At 44.5% G+C, this 25,896-nt stretch overlaps 1 protein-coding gene across 5 annotated transcripts in view; it reads right to left on the bottom strand.

The window, feature by feature from the left end:
• Positions 1 to 25,896, bottom strand: part of LOC107150034 (contactin-4) — an 874,282-nt gene that overhangs the window by 143,397 nt on the left and 704,989 nt on the right. For all 5 annotated transcript variants that reach the window (XM_048787029.1, XM_048787028.1, XM_048787027.1 and 2 more), the window contains 2 exons: positions 12,261 to 12,363; positions 8,514 to 8,698 (listed from right to left, as the gene is read on the bottom strand). In XM_048787029.1, coding sequence (XP_048642986.1) covers positions 8,514 to 8,698; positions 12,261 to 12,363 — 288 coding nt within the window. The remainder of the gene's footprint in view (positions 1 to 8,513; positions 8,699 to 12,260; positions 12,364 to 25,896) is intronic.

Genomic DNA, 25,896 nt, shown 5'->3' with positions numbered 1-25,896 from the left:
AGCTAAGTGGGTGAGATTTTTGTACTAGAATAAAGTTTGACGCTTAATAGAAATAGCTCATAAATCTCTTTGAGTCACCAAAGTCTGTGGATAACAAACATTCCTGTTTAGTCCATTATAGAAAATATCATTTGTTATACCCACTCCCACCCCCATCTTTTTTGAGGGTGGGGGAATGGAGTTACCAGGGTCTGAACTCAGGGACACTTGACCACTGAGCCATACCCGCAACCCTATTTTGTATTTTATTTAGAGACAGGGTCTCACTGAGTTGCTTAGTGCCTTGCTTTTGCGGAGGCTGGCTTTGAACTCGCGATCCTCCTGCCTCAGCCTCCTGAGCTGCTGGGATTATAGGCACGTACCACCATGCCCGGCCAACCTCAATTTTCTTTTTTTTTTTTTTTGGATGATGCATCTGGATATCAGATACCAAAATCCAACTACATTTTTCAACTCCATGTCAAAATACCAGCTCAGAGAAAAACCCAGGCAGGTTGGTTCAGTACTATTATTTCTAAATAGTATTATTCTAAATACTATTATACCATTTAGTATTTAGGAATAAATACTAAACAAATGCTAAATGACTTTACAACTATTGGGTACTAAAGTTCAGTACTACTATATTTCTAAGTGCTTTCTTTGATACTATACCGAGATAGTTGAAGGATGCGGTTACCTACCAGTCTTCCTGCCCTGCCCTAAACTCCTCCCATCATCTGGCTCTGTCAAAAGTATGTAGTGCCCTGCCGCCATTTTGCCCCTGGATGATGAGCCCCTCTGGTGCTGAATAAAGCATCGCTGGTCCATGAAGAACCATTCCTCTTTTTCATTCTGTAATACCCTTTCACGTGCTTTCAATACTGATCCCACATATTAAACGGAATTAAATTCACACATTAAAATAGAAACATCTATTTTGGCTTTCTGGGTTCTCTCAAGGTCAGATCAGCTAAAGGACATGTTAAGAATACTGAGCGCCGTCATCTTCTCTGAGACATGTAGCCTCGTTTCATGCTACAAATTCAAACCGTGGGTTCAATAGTTGGGCTGGGATCTGACCTTGTCACATGGCTAGTCTCTTAGACCGACGAACAATCCCTTCATTTCAATCTTTTTGTTCAATAACTGTCAGAATGACCTAGATCAATGTTGGCCTATTCCAGCCGCGGGATTCAGACAAGCCTCTTTTCCAATAATCATTTTCATGGCAAGCAGATATCATTGGAACTCCATGGGCCAAACAGTTCTCCAAGGTATGCGGCTCTCCAATTTTCCCAAATGGGAAATTTTTAACAGAAAGAAATGCTAGCCAAGGCCCTTCAGCTTTGGAGACTTTAGAACCTTAAAGGAAAGACATTGGCAGCCAAACCCCTTAATTCCTACTAAAAAGATGACCTGTAGACCTTTTGCAATTCTTTCTGATTGCTTTTCACAATCTTGGAGAAGATGAGTCCTTTCTGGGATTCGGTGGAGATCTTGCTAACATTGCTTAAGAGTCATACTGGTAGGGGGCTTCGTGAGTCTGAAGATAATGACTTCACTTAGTTTACCACCTATATGTATACAGGTGCTTCGAAAATCTTTATCTCTAGCCTGGCATTCTTGGAAACATGGAGATACTCTCAATGGACCTCAAACCCAACGTTACTAATGTTGGCAGGGGATGGAATCAATTCCCACTGTGATTACAGAGCCTTCCAGTCTATAAAAAATAGATTTCTTGAAACCCCCCGACTTCCAATGTGTAGAAATCACTGGAAGCAAGAGCCAGCTTTATAAGAACTGTATGTGCTGCATTCTGAGTTTGGATCCAACTTGGGTCTCTGTTCAGCCATGAAAATCTCCACTCTTCTGACTTCAGGATCTCATCCATTCCCCACACAACATCAATGGTCACCCTCCCAAGAGTATCCTAACTCAGCTCCACAAAGCCCTGAGGGTTCTTGGAAGTTACCCTTTTGAACTAGCATAGCCTTGCTTGGTTTTACAAATGGGACATTTCTCATGTTGTTTTTTTTTTTCCCAAAATGTATAAATGCCACATTTTTTTTTATCCATTCATCTACTGAAGGGCATCTAGGTTGGTTCCACAGTTTAGCTATTGTGAATTTTGCTGCTATAAACACTGATGTGGCTGTGTCCCTGTAGTGTGCTGATTTTAAGTCCTTTGGGTATAGACCAAGGAGAGGGATAGTGCTGGGTCAAATGGTGGTTCATTCCCAATTTTCCAAGAAATTCCCATACTGCTTTCCAGATTGGCTGCACCAATTTGCAGTCCCACCAACAGGTAAATGGATGGAGCTGGAGAAGATAATGCTAAGTGAAGTTAGCCAATCCCCCAAACCAAATGCCGAATGTTTTCTCTGATATAAGGAGGCTGATTCATAGTGGGGTAGGGAGGGGGAGCATGGGAGGAATAGACGAACTCTAGATAGGGCAGAGGATGGGAGGGGAAGGGAGGGGACTTGGGTTTAGAAATGATGATGGAATGTGATGATCATTATTATCCAAAGTACAAGTATGAAGACATGAATTGGTGTGAATATACTTTATAAACAACCAGAGATATGAAAAAAATTGTGCTCTCTATGAGTAATAAGAATTGTAATGCATTCTACTATCACATATAATTTAAAAAATAATTTTAAAAAGTGAATTCACGATGACACCTACACATATTTTGAAATGGGCCACGCTGCTCGGATAGCTTGCTGTAAGGAGAGCTGTGGATTTGGAGCCTGGAGGTTGAAAGTCTAAGTTTTAACCCGTGAACCCAGGGATACTTGAACTTGATCATGTCTGAAGTGACCCCTGACTTTAACCTGTGAGGTCCTTAGTCTTTTGACGGCCTCATCAGCTAACCGGATTCATAGCTCTCCTGGGTTTTGTATAGTTTTTATTGTTTCATGCACATATGCTAGTTTGTGGTTTCTTTGTCCCTAAGTAAGTAACAATTGTGGCAGTGGAGAGAGGGAGAGGGCTGGGACGTGCTGCAGATACCAATGACAAAATGCAGAAACCAGCTATGTGAACATGCACTAGAAGGGGGCGTATTTTTGTTATAGGTGCCCATTCATAACTAAAACAAATACACTATGGAGGCGGTCTCTGTGTGAGGCCCTGGATAAGGTTTGTGAATGGGCTTCACAAGCTGGAGATGTCGTATCAATTAAGAGAACATGACCGTTATTCCATAGCTTTAGGCTAAAACTCAAACTCCTCTACTGTCTGGTCTCATCTCCTTTTCTTACTTTTTCTCCACCTAAGCCCAGGGAACCTGTAGCTCCCGTTGAATAAGACTCCTCTCTCTCCTCCTTTCCAATAAGCTAGCTCCTGCCTCCAAACCTCCGTGGGTACCATGTTGTTTTTTCAGGAGTACTCTGCTCCCCTTCCCTCCCTAACAAGATTTTTACTCTGCCGGAGCACCTCTCCAGAAATCGTTCCTGTCTTGCCACCTGCAATCCTCCGAACACCTACAGACCACCGGGCACAAGCTGCAGAACAATTTCATGCGATCCGGTGCGTCATTTCCTTACGTTGTGGTTAAACTCATTGATTGTTAACCAATTTCTAGAAAAGACAGATTCTCTTTTCTTCCCAGAGGTGCTATGAGCAGTTCAGAACCTCATGAAGGAATCATAAAATAAAAAAAAAATCAGCAATATATTCATTTTTAAAAAGAAGCCTTAAGCCTGATTTACTCAGCCCAGTTCTACCCAGATTAACCAAGCTAGGACTCTAGGCTAATACGGATTGATTTCTTTATATTTCTTTTTTTTTTTCTGGTACCAGGTACTGAACCCAGGGGTGTTTAACCCCCGAGCCACATCCCCAGTCCTTCTTTTGTATTTTATTTAGAGACAAGGTCTCACGGACTTGCTTAGGGCCTTGCTAAATTGCGGAGGCTGGCTTTGAACTCAGGATCCTCCTGCCTCAGCCTCCCAAGCTGCTGGGATGACAGGTGTGTACCACCACACTGGGCCGGTTTTGCTTATCTAAGGTCTAGAAGTATAGCTTGCGTGTAACTGAGAGAAGATGAAGAAAAAGAAGGAAACCATTTGAACTCAACATTTAGGTGGCCAGATTAGAAAACAGAAAGCAAACCGATCCCTCTCCATTGTTCGTCTGCACATCTTCATCTGGGAATGCATTCTGGCCGTGGAAACTCGAAGAGAGAGGATACGGGTGACGGACGGATTTTTCCCTGACCTCCCTTCCGACAACGTTCTTGGGGTCAGAAAAGCAATGCACGTGCTAAGAGGAGAAAGCCGCTTCTCGTCTTGGCTCCGATTCCCAGTCATTGGGTGACGGGGTTACTTCAATGTCTCTGGGCCTTATTTTCTTTATTTTTGAAAATCAGAGGGTTCCTTCCCACTCCTGTGAAGTCAAGGCTGGTTTACTACTAAGATGCCGTGCTCCCTATTTCCGAGTGATGAGCTGGCTTCACCCCCACGGTGGCACTCAGGTGTAGGAGAAGGTGTACAAAAGGCTCTAAATACCGGGTTCTTTCAGTCGGGTTCTTTCTTTTCAATGATGACTATAATTCTATCAGTCACTTGGTTCAAACGGGAATATAGACACAGTAAGGTGGAAAGATGAGCAATTATCCACTGAATTAAGTCCCATTTTAGACGTTCCTCTCCTTGCTTCAAAGCTAATTGCTCTAGCACCCCCCTTCTCCTTTGTCTGAGTAGACTGGCTGCAATGTCCAAGGGACAGCAAGAATAGAATTACCTTCTGCGTGGAAGTTTTTTCTTTTTTCTTTGTACTGGGGATTGAACTCAGGGGCACTCGACCCCTGAGCCACCTCCCCAACCTTTTTTTTTTTGTATTTTATTTAGAGACAGGGTCTCCCTGAGTCGCTTAGCAGCCTCCCTTTTGCTGAGGCTGGCCTTGAACTTGAGATCCTCCTGCCTCAGCCTCCGGAGCTGCTAGGATGACAGGCGTGCACCACCGTGCCTGGCTCCTGAATGGAATCGAACCTGAGCCTCACTATAGCATTGGGATTGCCTAGCACAGGGTGATGGCGCTCACCACGGGGTCCCCAGACCAGCAGCATGGGCATTACCTGGGGAATGAATCAAAATGCATATTTTTACATCCTCGCCCAGACCTACCAAATCAAAATCTCTTGCACAATGCTCAGTATTCTGTATTCTTATAAGACTTCCAAATTCTCCTGATGCAACAGGAAGTCTCAGAGGCTGCAGAGTAGCCTTGGGAGCCTAGTTCTGCTTCTCACCATGTAAACTTGAATCACACAATCTCTTTGGGGAGTCAGTTTCTTCGTCTATAAACTATAGGAATGGCATGAGAAACTCCTATGGACTAACTCCCAAATACCTCTCCCGTCTGTCTAAGTTTTTTCTTCCCTTGAGACCTTGCCACCCATATCTCTCACCCAGGTAATAGTAATGGCTTCCTGAATGACCTGTTTCTAGGGTTGGTCCTCAGTAATCTATTCTCCCCAAAGCAAACAGAGTGGGGTTTTCAAAGCATGAACCTCCAGTGGCTTCCCAGGGTACTCTGGGTAAAACCCACCTGCACCAGGCTTGGAAGGTACTCTCTGTCACCTGCCTCTGTTTCAAACCTTGGGCCCTCACCCATCATGATTTAGTCACCCTGGTATCCTTGATGCATCTCAAACGGGTCAGATACTTTTCTGCCTCAGGGCCTTTGCATGCCTTTACTTTCTGCTTGAAGGTACAACTTCTTGGAAGCCAAGTAACTACTTTATCTTATGAAGCCTTTCTCTTGCTCCTAGTTACTTTCTATCATAACAAACAGATTCTTCCTAACTCTGACTGCAAAATGAAAATTTCTAGCTCATTCATTTGCTCAAGAGCACCTTGTCTTTTAGTGAAACTTTTTGTGACATATCAGGTCCTGGAGGGCACAGATTTGTCTTGCAGCCCTGGTACCCAACACTGCCCGCCCCAGGGTGGGCAACGGGAAGGGATTTGTCGAGTCAATGAATGACGTACTAAAGTCCTTTCAGTCAATTTCTACCTTTAGGAACAAAGATCCGTCACAGTCTTGTTCTGAAAAACAGATCTATTTTTAGGAAGTTTTTCAAATGGAAAAAAATGGCTGAAAGAGCAGATTGGAACTAGGCTGTGCAGGGCCACGTACAGGTCAGGACCAAATGCACTGGGACGAGGGGGTGGGGTGAAGACGTTCTGTGGCTGAACTCGGCTCAGTTGTCCTCGTGTGCCCGACCCAAGTGGCACAGGCTGACCCACGGACACAGGCCCCATGGGAACACAGCAGCCAGAAACAGGGGCGTCCCTGGTGCTGACCAGGGAGGGCCAGAATCCTGCTGCGGCACTCAGGATGTCTTTGGAGAAAGGTGAATAGTTTGACTGGGAGAAGAAGGGAAAAGGTCCCATGCAGCCAGACCAGGAGAGTCATCGGGCCCCCGTGTGGCTACCAACATGCGGAGCTGAGAAGTGGAACGTGAAAACCTAAAATCGATCAAGAAACGGAGGTTTCCAAGCCCAAGTTCATGGTGATCTCCTCCAGGAACTAGCAGACACCTTCACCTAAGAATCTGTCTTGTCAACGGAGACAGGCGGTTCGTGGATAAGTGACGGGGGCTACCTGCTCCCCTTTTGGGGGGAATCGACAGTGTGGTTTTGATTATGATAATTCATTTAACTTGGAGATATGGGCAGCTGGGTGTTGGAAATAGAGCGCTGGGTAGGTCCAGATTAAAAAATAAAGAGACAGACAGAAAGAGAGTGGAGGGGCGGGGAATGACAGCCAAGCACTTAGCAGATGACTTTATTTAAAAGGCAGGCGCCGTGAGCACCTGATTTTCATCTCTAGGACAGGATCCCTGAAAAGACACAGCGTTGCTCAGGACCTAGTGACAAAGCAGCCTCTCCATCACGGTCACTGCAGGTGGCTGTCATTTCCAGAGCAGGAAAAATCTCGAACCCCTAGGAAAAGTTGTGTGTGTGCCAAGCCCTGGGTCACAGAAAGTGTCACCTCTTTGTAACCAACAGAAAAAGCGGGCTTTCCCCTTAAAAGGGGAATTATGGAGGTGACGATGACTTTGTTGGATCAGTTGGAGCAGCTTAGATGACATTTAGGAACCAGCACCCGTAAGCGGAGAAGTCTATTCCGTGAAGGAGGAGGAGACAAGGTTCCCCGATTACCTTTTAAATAAACTCAGGTTTTAAAGTCCCCAATGACCTAAATAAACTCCCTGACACAGAAGAAATAATTATGATACCGTGAGAAAAAAAAAAAAGAAACCCAAACAGTTAAAAAGACACAGCCATCGCATCTCACGGAATTAAGGAATACGTTCATTCCTATGGTTCATAGTTTCTTCAGTCTGATGTTTTTCCAGTGAGTTGACTGTGGTATCTTTCACTCTTCAACCAAAAACCATATCATCTACCCTCAGTTAAGAAAGTGCAGAGGACACTTATCACGTCCGTCCTTTGGTACGCACGGGGACACGAACGATTAAAGAGAAGCGCAGGTTCATTCAAACGACTGTCATTTGGCCCGTCCGGTGAAGAACTTTCTAGAACCCTGAACACCCTGTGTCCGGGCGATCAGAGTCCAGATCGCGGAAGGTCATGGATCAAAAAGGTCCCAAGCTGTGGCCAGCCACCACCGCTCTCATCATTGTGACAGGCCACAATGTTGACTGAGACCCTTCTTAAACCATGGTCCATCTGTGATGTTCATTTCCCAGGCCCCACAGAGAGGGGAGGGAGACGTGGCCCAACTGGACAGAACTCAATTCTTTTTTTTTTTTCTTTCAAAATGCCCGTCCAGCGAAATCCTTTACTGAATTTCAGATGGACACCCTAACAGGGTGTCCAAGGTGGACTCAGTGACGGCCACCAGGCTGGACGCTTTGTACACGGATCTGATGTTTGGATCAAGGCCGGGGCTTTGATCGGAACACAAGCAGCTGTTCCTACAGAGTCCTTGGGGGGTGACAGAGATGTGTCACGCTCCACTCTGAGGAGGACTCAATGGGGACCGCGTGCGTTCTGAAATGTTCACGGTACCACCCTAAATAGCGACCAATAATGACCAAAGACTGAGGAGTCACACAAGCCTTGGGATGAAGCATAGAACTCTCTCTCTCTTTTTTTTTTTTTTTAAATTCAGGAGCAGGAATAACAGATTGTTTCCTGTGTTGAGTTTACAGCTTTGATGGGAAGACGAGAAACAGGTTCCTCTGAAAGTGTGTTCACACTCACCTCCAGCCCCAAACACAGCAGCCTAATTTCTTCCTTTCTGCTCCCACAACATCCTGCGCCCACCCCCCACCCCATCCTCACTATCCACACCCAGAATTATCCAGGGAAGGCTGATCATGGAGCCGGCGGAGAGGTGTGCACAGGCTTGTTCTGCACGGTGCCTACAAGACCAGCTTAACTGAAAAGTGCTTTTAATATATGATCTGACGTGATTTTTTTTTTTTTTTAATACCAAGACGTTCTACAGGGATCTCGAATGCCAGACTGGAACCGCCAACTCACCATAGAAAGTCAGCTGCCCCCTGGCTACATTTTTGCCCCTGGAGTTCTCGGCCACGCATTCGTAGACGCCGGCATCCTCCTGCTGAAAATTGGGAATTTCGAGAATTCCATTGGACTCGTGTCTTCTGGCTTTCCTGGCGATGGGCCTCCCGTCGGCTCTTCGCCAGACGATTGTTGGCACCGGGCTGATGGCAAGAATGCAAAGAAGCGAATCAGGTTAGAATCCGTCCCCACAGCCCTTGCCTTCTTGGTTTATAAACATGCAAGCTCACCGGAGTGTTCGCCGAACTTCATTTATTTTATGTTACCATTAACATCATTAAAACCAGGACACAACAGGGACACAGCCACATCAGTGTTTATAGCAGCACAATTCACAGTAGCTAAACTGTGGAGCCAACCTAGATGCCCTTCAGTGGATGAATGGATTAAAGAAAATGTGGTATATATACACACAATGGAATATAACTCAGCAATAAAAAAGAATAAAATCATGGCATTTGCAGGTAAATAGATGGAGTTAGAGAAGATAATGCTAAGTGAAGTTAGCCAATCCCAAAAAACCAAATGCTGAGTGTTTTCTCTGATATCAGGAGGCTGACTCTTAGTGGAGTAGGGGGGAGCATGGGAGGAATAGACGAACTCTAGATAGGGCAGAGGGAAAGGGAGGGGGCAGCGGATTATCAAGGACGGTGGAATGTGATGGACATTATTATCCAAAGCACATGTATGAAAACAAGAATTGGATGTCAACCTACTTCATATACAAACAGAGATATAAAAATCTGTGGTATATATGTGTGATAGAAATATAATGCAAAAAAAAACCCTCAAAGTACATACATAAAGACATGAATTGGCATGAACATGCTTTATATACAAAGATATGAAAAATCATGCTCTATATGTGTACTAAGAATCGTAATGCATTCCACTATCATGTAGTCACAAAAATAAAACCAATTAAAAAAATATCATATCCATCTCTGGTATTCTTTGTGTTTTCTTAAACTCAGATAAGATTTCTTAAACTTCAGTAGGGAATCTATCTCCCATGCACTTGTACCACTAAAATAAAAAAAGAAATTTTTAAATGTTTCTTATATTTTTTTCCTAACATATTTTTTTCAGAGTCATAGATATTAAAATAGAAATATTCAGGTGATTGGAAATGGAATGAAGATGGTTGCAAATACCTGCACATTCCTTCTGCTGAGATGAGGTCTCTGCTCCCAACCCTTGAACAGATACTTTGATAGTTAAATAAAGAAGAAGGGATGCCGGGCCAATTTCTAGGCTTGGGCATTAAGAAACTGCAGCCTGTAGTTTTGGGGTCTTAGAACCCTGTCCGTGAGGCACCTGGGACTTTGAGACCACCATGCAGAGCCGCCGACGATCTCTGTGAGCTCAGCTTTCCAACATCCTCACCGAGACACCAGAAGTAGGGGTGCGACTCTCCCAAGCTGTCAACACCACCTGATCTGTCAGCCACTGGGACCTCAGGGGTGCCACACGGAGCGAGAGTCACCTGGCCATGCCCAGCCTCAATTCTGGACCCATCAAGTGAGAGATAATGAGACGCTTATTATCTGAGATGTTTGTCTCTTCTTAGTTGGGGACAACAGAGGCAATACGTTCTTCTTTTTTGGGTACTGGGGATTAAACTCAGGGGCAATCAAACACTGGGCCACCTCCCCAGCCCTATTGAGTATTTTACTTAGAGACAGGGTCTCACTGAGTTGCTTAGCGCCTTGCTTTTTGCTGAGGCTGGCTTTGAACTCGCAATCCTCCTGCCTCAGCCTCCTGAGCCTCTGGGATTACAGGCATGCGCTATAGTGCCTGGCTAATATATATATTTTCATATATTTCATGCCCAACAAGGAAATTACTCTGCCTTGAGAAACATGGAAATAATAGTAGAAATAACTGAACTCATGAAAATCTGGGAGATATAGCCCAACTGTTGACTCATTTCTATATGGAGAACCTTACCAATTTGATGTATTCCATTTGGAAGGTGGCTTGGAGGAACTTTAATTAAAATAGTGAGATAAAGTCAGCAGCGGGTCTGTGAGGTCTTTATGTGCTCTCAAGACATCCATCATGCCCCGGCCATAACTATTTAGGAGACAGCCTAAACTGCAAGGAGGGTATCATTGAGCCTGCAAATCGATGGCTTCAGCAAGTTAACCACAGCTTTGAAGACTGCGGCTTCCTAGCAGGGGATATAATTATTTACTTATTTATTTTTGTCACAAAAACACTCACCGAGAAGTAATTAGACGAAAAGACTTGCTAATCTTCTCTGGGAAACCTGAGATGGTATTTAAAAAAATTAAAGCCATCCACTCCACTATATTTGTTTTAGAAGAATTTTAAATTCATTAGAGAGACACGGAGCTCCAATTGAGGAAAGGCTCTATCGAAAGTGTATTATGGATGGCCTCCTGTTCAATGAGATGCACACTTCATCCTGTGCCTTTGTAATGTTTTGAACAACCAATAAAAAAAATAATAACTCTACTTATTTCAGCAGCTCCTTGGGCAGACCCAAACATCTCCCTGCGCAAGAGAGGAGCCCAATTTGTGCCTTTTGTTTTTATTCTAGGAGCCATTCAAGCACCATGAATAGACTTTAATTCCTAGCCCCCTTTTGAAGTGCTCAAGGGAACTGAAGGCATTTCAAGGGGTCTCCTTTACCCATCTCCCCACACACACAACCCCGATGATCCGGTTACCTGCTCTGAACTCTTCTCCAACTAACTTCACACATGCACTTGAAAATAAAGACAAATTTTAAAAACACAACCACGGTGTACTTGGTGAGCAACCTGGTTTAACTCCCTTAGCCATAAATCACGGGCGTTTTCTATGTCTTACATGTTTTTCAACTTGACTTTAAGTGTCTGTGTGGTGTATCATCCTGCAGGCGTGTCATAATTCATTTCATACGGCAAGTCTTCGGGACATGGAAAAAAAATTATCATCGTATTGTACTACACCAAAATAAAGATACTGCTTTGTCGTTGATATTGCCGTGATTTGGAAACACAGGGGAAACCATTAGAACTGAATATACAATGAAAAAAAAAATAAGGAATATTTTCTACAGTTAACGTAGAACACAAAAATCACTTTTTAAATGATTTTTTAAAAAGATTATAAGCAGCCCGGCATGATGGTGCACACCTGTCATCAATCCCTCGGTGGCTCGGGAGGCTGAGGCAGGAGGATGGTGAGTTCAAAGCCAGCCTCAGTAAAAGTGAGGCCCTAAGCAGCTCAGTGAGACCCTGTCTCTAAATAAAACACAAAAATAGGGCTGGGGATGGGGCTCAGTGGCTGAGTGCCCCTGAGTTCAATTTTAAAAGGAATTCAAACTGGGGCCAAAACATATATGTCCATATTTTCCCAAATTGTTGGCTTTCTTGTACCTCAAGGCCACTTTTTCCTGTCGTTCTGGGGTGGATAGCATGCACACTACAGGTCAGAATAATAGAACAAAACACTTTTTCAGAATTGCCCGTTCTCCTCCTCTTTGCAACCACATCAACGGGGGCCGTTTAACTTAAGCTTCTGGCCATTACCTGTGTCTGTCTGGGTATGGACACAATCCAAGAGGCACGTGCAGAATTGCACAGAAGGGTTTGACTGGCTTTTCAGTCACCTGCGGAAGCCATCCCCGTGAACAGCATAAGGATAACTCTACACCTGCCCCAGCAGAAGGGAGGGACTATAAGTAGAACTTACTTTCCTAAAGCAAAGCATTCTAGCTTGACGGTGGCTCCTTTGGCAGTCGGGACGGTCTCTGGGAACTGCACTTCGATTTTGGGCTCGTATTCCCCCATCACCCCTGCAAACAAACAGAAGAGCTGAGTCTCAGAGGCTCTTTTAAAACGCACTCAAGTGCACCATGAGGTGCACAGTGAATTCTTTCATTCGAAGCAGGTCCATGAGATTGTGGCCCTTCTCCCAGTTACTGCGAGAGAAGACTCGGTCTCACAGAGCCACACCATCTGCCTAGGATTCTATTCTCTATGCACCCAACTTCGCTTCTCGAAAAAGACTTCTTTAAAGGTGCTCATGAAAATAAAAGATTGATAAAGTCTGAGTCACCAGGAAAGTCACCTTTTTTCAGAATCACAGGGTGGGAAAAAATAAAATATGTAAAGATAGTTAAAAAAAAAATACTTGCAGCCAGGTGTGGTGGCACACGCCTGTCATCCCGGTGGCTCGGGAGGCTGAGGCAGGAGGATCGTGAGTTCAAAGCCAGCCTCAGCTGCCTCGGCCAAAGGGAGGCACTCAGCAACTCAGTGAGACCCTGTCTCTAAATAAAATACAGAATAGGTCTGGGGATGGGGCTCAGTGGTCGAGTGCCCCTGAGTTCAATCCCTGGTATAAAAAAACAAAATACAAACAAACATATATATTTTAAAAAAACAAATTTTTTTGGTGCCTTCTTTCTGTGATCACAATTTTTACTTTCACTTCCAAGACTCATGTTAATTAATCATTAATTAGTGCGTGCAAAGTAGCATCAAAAGCTTGGGTTGTTATTATACTCTGAACTGATGTAAAACTAAGAAGCATCTACAGGAAAAAAAACCCTTTAAGTTCTGACAGCCTTAACCCATGGCTGACCTTGAAAGCCTTCTCTCCCACTTGGGCGCATCCTAAATACTTACCGATTCTTTCCTATCCATACATTCTTGGCTCTGTCTACTGTCTCTCTCCTTGTTTTGATATAGTCATTCCTGTCCAATTTCGGGTCACTCTCCTTGATTTCTGATTCAATAGTGCCAGTAAAGTATTTGCCATTATCTAGATCACTGTACCATGTCCTGACTCTGCACTCCATCTCTGCCCTGGGCTCCCCATCGACCCAGGGAAAAGACAGAGGGTTCACAAGAAGAGGTTAACAGTAAGGACCGAATGGGCCCAGGTGCAATCACAAGGAGAGACGATTTTGCTCATCTCTTAGACCCTTTCCATCTGCCATTTCAGAGACTGAGAGACATCAAGAGGATCTATTCAATTCGTAAAAAAAAAAAAAAAAAAAAAAAAATCACCCATAAGTGTTAAATGGTGATCATGCAGCTAGATTGGCTATAAGGTATGTTATCAAAAGCACAAACTCAAGCATAGGGTTGTGTTTTTTTTTTTTTTAATGTTTGTTTTATGTTCCTTTTCCAGAATGACCGAGGGTATTATATTTGGAGGGACTCTGACATTATTTCATTTGGTGTTTTTCATCTGGGTCTGATGGATGCACATTTTTTTTTTTTTTTTGGTACCAGGGATTTAACTCAGGGGTACTCCACCACTGAGCCACATCCCCAGCCCTATTTTGCATTTTATTTAGAGACAGGGTCTCCCTGAGTTGTTGAGTTCCTCGCTGTTGCTGAGGCTGGCTTTGAACTCACGATCCTCCTGCCTCAGCCTCCCGAGCCGCTGGGATTACAGGCGTGCACCACAGGACCTGGCACAGATGTATACTTTTGAAAGAGGAAATTGCAAAACGAAACCACTGAAGCAATGCCTGTCTTTCCTCCAAAGGGCGAAATCACACTCCAGAAGGATCCCTTCCTTCTGCAACTAGGCTGCAGCCTCCAAGGGGTTCAACCAGCCAGTGAACCAGGGTTCAAGGTAAAAACTCAGGCCCTGACCCCTCATCTCCATCTTTCACTCCGGTCCTTTCGTCACTGCAGCGGATGACCCTCTAAAACCCCAGCACACGGGATCTGGGCTTGACGTGTCCCCAGGACAGGGGCTTTCCTCCCTTCCTGGCCATCTCCGCCTCCTGAGCTGTCTTGCACCTCAGTTTTGCTCTTGCCCAGAACTGGCCTGCAGGTGGTGCGGCGCCTGCTGACACCAGCCTTCCCACGCCATTGCCAGCTCGCTGACAAACAGCCTGATCCGCTGAATCATCCATTGTCCCATAAATATCAGGGGCATGACTCTGAGCACAGCCGGCGAGTTCGCACCTCTTAGTGGGGTGTGTGTGGCTGGGTGCCCCCGAGAGCGGCGCTGATTAAAAAAAGATCTGCCTGGGGAGCCAGAGGTCTCTTGTCCTCCCAGGGGACCACGACACTCCGCCCTGCCGTGTGTCACGTTCTGGAGGCAGATGAGACCATAAGGTAAAAAATGCCAGGGACAAGGGTGTCCAGAAGCCACCGGGCGTTTCCCCAGCGCACCCATTTCTAGAAACGTGACCTGGAGATTGTCTATGAAAATCATACCAAGGAACAAATCTATGTCATACAACTTTGTTGGACTAAAATATCACCCGAAAAGCGGGGTCAATGTTCTGGACCTCGGAACTGCTACTTCCCCACCCTAGAATCCTACCTGTGAAGGTCTAGGCTGGGAGTCTGCCCTCCCTGGATGCTGTCCCCATTCTTGCTGCCCTCTCGTCCCCTCCAGGTGCCCTACTCTGTAGCTTGCACCTGGCTTTCGTCTCCAAAGCCCTGGGCCTAGGACGCCTCTGCTGCTCTGAAGCTCTGGTGGTGGCTGTCAACCTGCACCGTCCCCTAGCTTGGAGCTGCGGTAGGGTCTGTGGTCACGCAACCTTCTCCCTGTGGGTCTTTCTAAGGACACAATAGTCATATTGGACTATGGGCCCAGCCTATTCCACTAAAATCTCCTCTCAAAACTTGTTCTGAGCCGTTGTGGTGGTGCACGCCCGTAATCCCAGCAGCTCAGGAGGCTGAGGCAGGAGGATGGCGAGTTCAAAGCCAGCCTCAGCAACTTAGTGAGGCCCTAAGCCACTCAGTGAGACCCTGTCTCTAAATAAAGTACAAAATAGAGCTGGGGATGAGGCTCAGTGGTCGAGTGCCCCTGAGTTCAATCCCTAATAACAAAACAACAAGAACAAAAAAAAAATTTTTTTCTGACTCATTTCTCACTGTTTTTATGACATTTTTAAAAATGGCTTTGGTTGAGATTTAACTTACATACCAAAAATTCAACCATTTTAAGAGTATAATTTGATGACTTTTAGCAATTTCATTGAGGCCTGCAGCTGTCCACATAACTCAGTTTGGGACTATTTCTAGTATCCTAATAAGACCCCAGAAGCCCACCTGCAGTCAATTACCATTGCGGGTCCCAGCCCTGGGTGACCCCTAATCTGCTTTCTGTCTCTATGCATTTGCTCTTCGAGACATTCTGTATAAATGAAATCACAGAAGATGTGGCCTTTTGTGTCTGGCGTCAAGGTTCATCCACCTTGTAGCATGAACCAGACGTTCCTTCCTATTTATTGCAGAAGAGGACTCTACTGTGTAGAGGCACTAGCTGCTAATGATCTGTTTGCTGACTGTATTAGTTTCCTACGGATGCCAAAACAAAGAACCCCAACCCAAGCAGTTCAAAGAAAAAAAAATTATTGCCTCACAGTTCTGGACCCAGTGACACAGGCCTGTCATCCCAGTGGTTTGGGAGGCTGAGGCAGGAGGATCGTGAGTTCAAAGCCAGCCTCATCAATTTAGCAAGGCCCTAAGCAATCTAGCAAGACCCTGTATCTAAATAAAATAGAAGAAAAGAGGTGGGGATGTGGCTCAGTGGTAAAGCGCCCCTGGGTCCAATCCTTGGTACAAAAACAAAAAATAAAAACAAAAACATTTGACAGGACCTTGCTCTAAGACTCTGGGTTCATACTGCTTAGCTGTTTCTGAGGTTGTGACAGTAGCTGGTTGCCATGTAGTCCCAAGCAGATGAGCCTCTGGGTTGTTCGTATTTTTTAGATCTTATCGATCATGCTCCCGTGAAGACTGGCTTTGTGTACCTCTTTTTCTTTTCTCTTGTTTTTCCCCATGAATTTTCGGGGATGAATCTCTTGCTTGTGTCTCGGCTCGAACGACGCCACCCTCAGAGAGGTATTTTCTGGTCACTCTAAAATAGGTCCCTGCCGCTACTCTCTGTTACCATCCTGCTTCTTTCCTGTGACTGATAACAATTTACACTTCTCTCATCTGCCTGCCTGTTCGGTCTCTGTCCTGCGTCTGGATGATAAAACCTGTCACGTCAGGTAAATAAGTCTTTTTCACTCCTCGGTTCCTACCTTGTCCGGCAGTCTCCCTGCTTAATAGGGACTCAGTGAATCACAGCTGACATAAAGCCTTTTACAAATCTCAGGGTACGCCTCATACAGCATCACCGTGTTCGATCTTCTTTATGGAGTCTCTTACACGTTTTACCTCCTTGAGGAATGAAAATCTTTTTGATTTTTTTTCTATATCCTTCACAAATCCTTGCTCATTACTAAGAATATATATAAAAAAATGCAGTGTGATCAGGAGACACGGATGGTGGGTGGGGGCGTTGGAGAAACAGGAGTGGAGGTCATAATAGTGATTCAGTTAAACAGGAATGCAGCCCATAATAGTTATTCAGTTAAACCTATCTCTTTCGAGGCGTGGGAGCCGTTCATTAAGAATCGCGGATTTCTAGCTCAAGTTCCCTTGAGATCATCTTTCTGACCGAGATGAACTGTGCAGGTTGTGTCTCTGGTCCCATGGAATTTCTGCTCGGTTTATAAGCTGATCCATAATCAAGACTCAACAGGAATAACGGGCGGATCAGTAGTCATCGTACGCACAGAGACACGGACAAGAGGTGGAATGCTATCGGGGTCGTTGAAAAATGTTCTTTCTTATAGAACAACTGCTCCAGTTTTAAAGTCCTGAAGATGAGGTAAGCAATCGTCTCCAGCTATATTATAAGCGATTTTTTTTGGAATATCCGTGAACTCTCCCATTTAATTTGGTTACGTCTGGCACGAGATGTGTGTTTGTTTTGACACTTGCTTTCACTTTGACCATCTTGGCCTTTACTCTCTGCATTCAATGGAAAAGTAGTTGCCTTTTTCCTTAAAAAAAAAAAGACCCTTAAAAGAGGCATGCATTTTTTTTTTAAAGTCATTATTCCCTCTATCCACCAGTGCACTACTCTGGTGATTTATGGACTGATCAGGCTAAAAAAAGTGCAAACTGAGGGATGAAATTGTTCCACGACACTTTTTCCATCTTCCGGTGCTTTTAAAAGGTGGAAAGATGTAGAGGTTGAGCCATGACTACGCAACCTAGATAATGCGGACATAGACAAGGTGTAGAACATATTCTCGTTCAAGTAGGAAATATCATCTCAGCCATCTTCATGTTCTGCTGTATGATTTGTCTCTAGAGACAACTCTTGTTATCAATTTTAAATAAAGATAGCAGTATCAATAATTTTCCTTGTATAACAGAAGGGTCTTAGTTCCTGCACGGTGAATGTTTTCTATTCTTTGGCAGAAGAGGGTCACCATAACAAGAATGGAAGCTGCAGAACTTGAAATTCCACGTGTCAAACTCCTCAGAGGGCGTGGGCTTAGCTCTAGGAAACTTGGTAAAGATTTAATTAACAGGGACCATAAACCATGCCCTGTGCCTACCAAGGGGACACACTGTGGATGACGCAGACCTCATCCTGACTCTGTAGGACCCTTCCCTGCATCTCTGTTCTATGCATCCTATGGTAACGTGGCACACACAGGCAATGATTAATCACCTACTGAATAACAGAAAGAGTGGGTTTCATGAGGATGACCAGCCTACCCATTCCTTGGTGTTTCTTCTAAAACAAATTCTTACATCACCTGGAGCGTCTGAGTTTCTGGTATAAGTGGACTCTAAGACTGAGAATCTGCATTTCTAAGAAGCGGCCAGATGGTGCCGATATTGATGATAGGAAGAATGCACTTTGAGAATCACTTTTCTCAGTGGGAGCAAAAGCAAGGTGTTCCAATTACCATGAACAAACGGTCCAACTTGAAGGATGTAGAAGAGACAACCCCCTAAATAGTGTGGCCTTGGAAGAAGGAGCGAGGGACACATTGACAACATTGATCCTTCGCCAAATAAATCCTTTTCCCAGTCACAGGACAGTAGACCCTGGACGGAAAGAGACAAGGGCTGAATGCTAAACTCCGGACCCTCCATCCTTACCCAGTGAAAACAAGCTTCAGATTCTCACCACCTGTTTCCTGAATGCCCACACGGATATGTTCTGCCAAAGTCTCCAAGGATCAAGCCGTCTCCCAGTGTGTCACCTACATAAACCCAGAGCTCTCTTGTAACGGGCGCCATTTTGTACCCAGAAAGTGAGCCCATCTGATGCCTGACTCCAGTACTAAATAAAAGGCATAGCTGATCCATGAGGCCCACTCCCGGATCTTTGGACTTTCATTATGGTGCTGAAAGCATGTTGGTTGGTTTTTTTTTTTTTTGGCTCACACAAGGGACATCCATAAATAGGGGTGTTCTCTGGGCTGGTCAGTGGGAGGGTTCTGCTCATGGAGTTCCTACCAGGGACAAGGCCCCACAGGAGCCTGGGACTCTGCAGATGACCTTGTGGCAATGACTGGCCCACTTCCAAGAGCCGAAGCCAATGTCTGTGAGAGGAGAGCATTCAACAAAATAGCTGACGATTTACAGAACAGGAGAGAGAAATCAGACACCCGCTGCGCTTGTTTGAGTACAATCTGCGGCGTGCTGCGTTGGCAGGAGGAGGAGGCCCGTCTGCAGAATATGGTGCCATAAGATTTTTGCCAGCGCCTGCCTTAGCTGGAACCTGTGCTCCCTAAACAAAACCACAGAAGGAACATCGACCGGCTTCCACCGAGTGGGATTTCCTACTGGAAAAAAAAATATGGTGGAAATTGCTTTAGGAAGCGTTCCCAAGAACGTTCCTCTTGTATGAGACACAAGTCATACGATGCGTATTCCGTTAAGAGGCGAGCTCTTGGAAATACCCGACGTGACTCACAGAGTCCCTTGGCTGAGTCTACCTTCTGCCCTTTTCCAAAAAAATGTTTGTTTTCTTCCTGGTGGAAGGGCACGTAGGAAGTTCTAGTGAAGTGTCCAAGGGGTATCTTGAATCACTGCCCAGCACACCCCGTGGGTTCACTCCCCCTGAGTTGGAGGGAACAGCTCTCCTAACAAGAATGTCCCCCCCACTGGAAAGGAGACGTGCAGGACTCTCTGACACTTATGGATTAAGTAAAGAACAAGAAAGAAAAAAAAATCCAATGTATCTTCAGAAACCTGTGAGTAATAAAAATAAACTTCGTTATTTGCCTTAAGTCAAACCCAAATCTTCATCCTTCATTCCTTTTCAATAACTAAAATGCAGAGAAACGCTTTTTCTAGAAATTGTTCTCATATAAAGATAGAATGACCAAGTATCCCTACTTGGATGCTTTTTTTTTTTTTGGAACTAGGAATTGAACCCAGGGGTGCTTAACCACTAAGCCACCTCCCCAGCCCTTTTTATTTTTTATTTAGAGACAGGGTCTCACTAAGTTGCTAAGAGCCTCGCTAAGTTGCTGAAGCTGGGTTTGAACTCACGATCCTCCTGCCTCAGCCTCCAGAGCTGCCGAGATTGCAGGTCTGCGCCAGAGCCCCTGGCTTGGGACACTCTTGTTTTACCTGAATTCCTGAAGTAATCAAGGTCATCTTTTAAGCCAACTTTTTTCTTCTCCTATATTTGTCCTATTAAAATGTTCCTCCTGTTGTGTGGAACTAAACCCTTTCTTGGCCTCTGGTCCTCGTTCAAGTCTTTGGAGTCACAAAGGAAGAGTCTTCTGGTGGACAGCCTCCAGCTACTTAAAGATATCATCGTGTTGTCAGAAGTCAGTAAAGTCTTTCTATATTAGGGCAGAGAGCCAGGATTTTATTAGGCTTTGTGGGCTCGGTCGTCATGTTACTATTCCACTTTCCTATTACAACTGCAAAATGTCAACAAGTAGACAGGTTGTGTCCCAATAAACTCTATTTACAAAAACAGGTGGTAAATAAAGCCACGAGTCCTAGCTGTCTGGCCCCTGTCACAGAGAAAATAAGAAGATAACAAAGTCCAAAAGAATCATTCGATTCAACAAACCATTGGAACTAATAAGAGATTTTGGTGAACCTTCCAGAAACTTTGTCACTTAGAAGATTAACAGCAACTTCCATATATTAGCAATAACGAATCATAGAACAAGATTCAAGCAAAATACTATTTAGAAAAGCAAAAAAAAAATTATATGAATATTCAAGACTTCTATGGAGAAAGTTTTATTTACAGAAACAGACCATGGGCAAGACCAGACCTTCAAGAGGGAGTCTGTCAATCACTGGTTTATAACAAACACTACGCCTTCTGTCTGAGATTCTTTGTCTCCCTCTTTGGTTGGTTATGCAACTCTTTATGGAAGCCTGGGCTGATTCCCAGCATGCATCCAGGTTTTCCTTACCCCCAGGGTCGGAATCTATACATTATGTCACTGTGTCCTTGACCCCTGTGCAGTAGATCTTCTCACAACTGAGACTTGAGTGGATCAACTTTAGTTCTTCATTCTCCCCCAACAGGGCCCTACTCCTGTGAAAGATTGCAATTAGACTCTCCAACCCGACTGGAGCCCGTGAGGGGCACATAAAGACTTTTGCATCCTGAGCGATAAGTCCACAGCAGGTGCTCCACGAATACCTGCTAGCTCTATGCAAGATCAAAAGACTGCCCAGGTCAACGCTACCCTTTCCTGCAACCCGAATCCCTCTGTTGGGTTGAATGTATTCTTTAGAGCTCCATGATGTAATCCCAATAAAGAATGAAACGTTGGATCCTCCGCCAAAGAGAAGTTCTCTAAATTCTGTTGATTTCACCGTGCACCACGGACCCTGGGCATTGAACCGACGCTTTGTGACTGACGAGCCAAATGACTATCCAAGACCTCTGGCTTCCATGGACCTTTATTGGAATTGGCTGTGCTGAAGGTCTCAAGCCTACTGCCAAGTTCCTAAGCTTGTCAAACCTTCCTCGAAATATCCAGGGCCATTAAGACTCTATTACACCCGATGAGCAATGGCCATTTGGCCAACCATCTCATATCCCTCAGTCGTGTAAAATGTTCTCATCGGACGTGATTTACACCCAAGACTCACCAGCTGTGATGCTGTGGGCAACAGTAAAACAAAGCCAAGCACGTTGGCAATCAGCTCCAGATCTTCAATGATATAAAACGACATGCAAGCCGATGCAGCCATCGACTGAAGAGACTTTGCCTGCTGCCTCTCTAAACGCAAGGTCATCAACAGAAACCGGGTAGGTCGAGCGTACGATTTAAAAGAGATTCCCCTTAATGACTGGGTTTTGGATCTGACCACTGGGTTAATTAAGTGGCCTACAAATAAAGCTAATCTGCTCCCGAAGACAAATAGTGGTTGTTAAGGCCCACGGGAGACCCTAATGCAGTTTGGGGGGGCAATATCAGGAAAGTTTACTGTCAACCGTTGGCGGGATCGCCATCAAGGATACACGATACCATGGTAATAAATTTCCAGAATGTTCTAATTTTCTCCTTTCCATTATTTAAGGTTTTCTTTGCTCTTAAATTTGGAGCTTTGTAGGGAATGTATTCTGAGCCACGACAGAGTCACAGAGGTGAAAACTCACGCAATGGCTCATGGTATCCTGCAAGAATTCACCCAGTTGCCCACTAGGATGGGTTGTTGGTATTTGAAGGGAATCTAACCCAAATGAATAGTATTTGTCTGTTGAGTTGTATTTGACATTATCTGTCCTGTGCACAAATTGAGACTGGAGTCAATCAAGTTAGAAAGCAATGCCTGGAGTCCCTCAGACAACTTAGATTTAACTTGCTATAAATCACTCATTTGGGGGGGAGGGGTTCTAGTCACTGAACTCAGGGGCACTCGACCACTGAGCCATCCACAGCCCTATTCTGTATTTTCTTTAGAGACAGGGTCTCACTGAGTTGCTTAGAAATCACTCATTTTTATGTGTACACAGATATGCTCACAAACACACACACATTATATATATATATATATATATATATATATATATATATATATGCTTATCAATGTGTAGAAATAGGGAGATTAATCAGACAAAGGGAAAGAGAAAAAGAATTTTAAACTCTAAGATAGGACTTGTATTTAATTTCCCCTGTTCCCTAGTATCTCTTCTGGGTAGAGTTCTAATCAGGGATAATATTCAACAATATTTAGGAACCAGCAGATAGACCCAGGCCGTACACTGCTAAGCATATGTCTTGATTCTAATAAGCAAAACCAAGATCTGCCAAACCCATCTGCAGCCAGTCTCAAGGAAAACAGAAAAAAAAAAATATGAAGACCAGACGAGGATTCTTCATGCTCAATTACGAAAGTCTTGCATGTACCAGACCTAAACATCCTCACAGACTCGGTCTCATTTTCCCAATTTCTCATTTCTATGTTAATTCTTTGCCTCTTTAGCCATCAGATGGGGAGTCGGGGCGATGGTGGAAGGCGGAGGAACTAGCCATTATGATCCTCATCGAGTTCTATTATTTCTCTCGTAGTTATGTTACGTGGTGGTCTTCTGCCTCTGTTTATGCAAATGGAGAGACAATTCTTTTGAGATCCGTGCAAAACACATAAGAGAGCAAGCTCATGATTATTAATAACCAGCAATGAGGCTAATGCTGATCAATGAGCTACTGAAGCAATAATAACGAGGAGGCTCTTTTCTCAATTAGACTCTTTTTTTCCTTTCACAACACCTAAGGCAAACATTGCACGCTCCCATGGATTCCCAGAGAGTAAGTTATATTATCTTTTCAGAGCAGATTTTAAAATATCCAGATAAATAACTACAAACTCTGGTACAACCTTCTCTCACATGGGTCTAACTCTCAATTTTATACTTCTTACGGGTAAATAGTACTAAATGATGAAGCTCTTTGGAAGAATTCTCATTATAATTTATTTATTTCTTTTTTGTACTGGGGATTGGAACCCAGGGATGCTCAACTACTGAGCCACATCACCAGCCCTTTTTGTATTTTATTTAGAGACAGGGTCTCACTGAGTTGCTTAGCACCTCGCTGTTGCTGAGGCTGGCTTTGGACCTGCCATCCTCCTGCCTCAGCCTCCTGAGCTGCTGGGATTACAGGCATGCACCACCGTGCCTGTTACTTTATATGTATTTTCATACACAGAATTACTTTGCTATCTTAATTTTACTGATAAGAAAAATAAAAGACAATGATGTTAAAGCCATACCTCCAAAGTTGCTTAGTTAATAAATAGGGGGTCTAGATTCCACCCAGAGAGCCTGCCTCCAGGGTCTTCAGGGCAGACTTCCTGGCCTATATTTGATTAAGGATCAGAGATATAGGAAGGACCAAGGAAGATATAAGTAGAGATAGGGAAAATGGAACAGCAAATCCCGGGGCGCTGTGGAACCGTGGTGTGCCAGGGGCAGGTGGCACTTATCATCCATGAGGAGGACCCATGGGGTACTGCACCTGAGTCCTATCAGGACGTGAGCCTGATACGTGAGTCTCACGGTTTAACTTTCTATGATTCACTGTGACTTTGGGGGCTGGATTCAATGCATCCAAGTCCAGAACTGCTTAGCTGGATCTCCAAAGAAATAACCTGAATACTGGACCACACACAGCCAGTCACTCCATCCCAGATCTTGTGGAGGGATCACTTCATTGATTTTACTCCCAGGGAAGAGACGTTCGGGTCATCTTTATGTTGCAACCTCTGTTTGATTTATATTTCCGCCTTTCTCTCGCCTGCAAACAGGACCTCATTAAAGAACCGGCTTTGTGCATAGCAATATAGTTTGAGTGTCTCTTTTATGTACTGCAACCTCAATGGGAAAGACATTATGAATTTTCGCCATGGAACACTCACAGAAATTAAGACTAAATGGCCATTAATTGCCGAAGAATGAGATCCTTAGTCTGCTAATTTAGTGATCAAGTATTCTGATACAAAACATGTGTCATTCCCGTGAAGAGATACTAGACAGGCTGAAAGAGGGACTGATACCCACTTGAGGTGTCCATGACGATCTTGGAATTTTGAGATCCTAAATTTTTGTTCCTGCTTCCTTTTTGGGGGGGGCAGGGGGTGGGTACCAGAGATTGGACTCAGGGGCACTTGGCCACTGAGCCCCATCCCCAGCCCTATTTTGTATTTTACTTAGAGACAGGGTCTCACTGAGTTGCTTAGCGCCTCACTTTTGCTGAGGCTGGCTTTGAACTTGCGATCCTCCTGCCTCAGCCTCCCGAGCCGCTGGGATTATAGGCATGCGCCACCGCGCCCAGGGGTCCCTTTTTTCTTAAGGGGCAGGTTTATGTGATGTTTGCCTTCTGCTACATCATGTTTGTGCATCAAAGTCCATATTTCCCTGACTTCTGTGACTCGGCACCCCAAAACTGACCAAGTCACTGTAGAAACATTCTGTCCCAAATACACTTTGGGTAGAGGCCAGAGGAGCTGTGTTTTCAAATAATTTCTTACAAAGTAATTTCTGTCCTTGGAAAAGCTCCTTCGTCTTGGGCTCTGGAGAAGTGGCGATGATCACTCTCAACAACACTGGGAACTGGCCTGTCTCCTTTAAAGGGATGGTTGCGTGGCTTTACCTAGGGGAAATGCATCTTCGCCCCAACATACTGATTTCACATTTTCCATGAGGCTGGCAGGATGCTAGGGCCCAGCACAAAGACGGATGAAAACAGTGATCTTTGATGCTAATCTGGGTAAGGTGGGAAAGTGAGCTACTTAGAATTTAATATGGATATATCAGGTGAACATCGTGATAGAAAAATGCACTTAAAACCAGAAAACAGATGATTCTTCATGGGGGCCAAGGAAGAGAAGCTGTGTTGGGCCCTCACAAAGAATGTCTAAAATAATGTTTGCAATTCTTCCTTGGCAAACCCGGGCTGGGACACCATTTCAGCCAATGACCTTCCTCTACCCTTGGTGGCTACACCAGATTTCCAAGTGCATCTTGCTTTTCTCTTCTGTGACCTCCCTCTCTATTTACAAAGACGTTATTGACTCTCCAGAATGCAATTCTCTAAGGACTTCTCAGTGCTCCAGCAAGAAAACCCAATCTTCTCTTGAGGGCCTCCAGATCTGGCCCCTGACCCCTTTCTAAGCTCAATGTCAAGCAAGCTCTATTGACTCACTGTGCTCTAAGCAGGCTTAATTCTTTAAGTTTCCACAATATGCAAAGAGCTATTCACTGGCCTCAGGACCTTTGCATACGATGTGAACTCAGCCTGGCTTGTTCCACCAGCTGATCCTCATAGGACGGATTTCTTATCATCCAGGATTCAGTCCCTAGGTCCTGCCTCAGAAAGACTTTCCACAGAAAATCTTTTTAAAGTCGATATCCACCCCACAGAGCCTTCATTTCACCAAACTGACAGATTTACTGCTCTCTAAAATAATCTGATTTTTGTTTTTGTTTTGTTTAGGGTTATTTGTTTTTTGGGGGGTTTGTTTCTGCCAGGAGAATATGGGTACCATCAGAGAGGGGCCTTCTGGTC

This window comes from Marmota marmota, unplaced genomic scaffold (assembly GCF_001458135.2).
Source record: "Marmota marmota marmota unplaced genomic scaffold, marMar, whole genome shotgun sequence".
In the NCBI taxonomy this organism is placed as follows: Eukaryota; Metazoa; Chordata; class Mammalia; order Rodentia; family Sciuridae; genus Marmota; species Marmota marmota.
The sequence above is the reverse complement of the archived record's forward strand: the minus strand, read 5'-3'. Positions and strand labels throughout refer to the sequence as shown.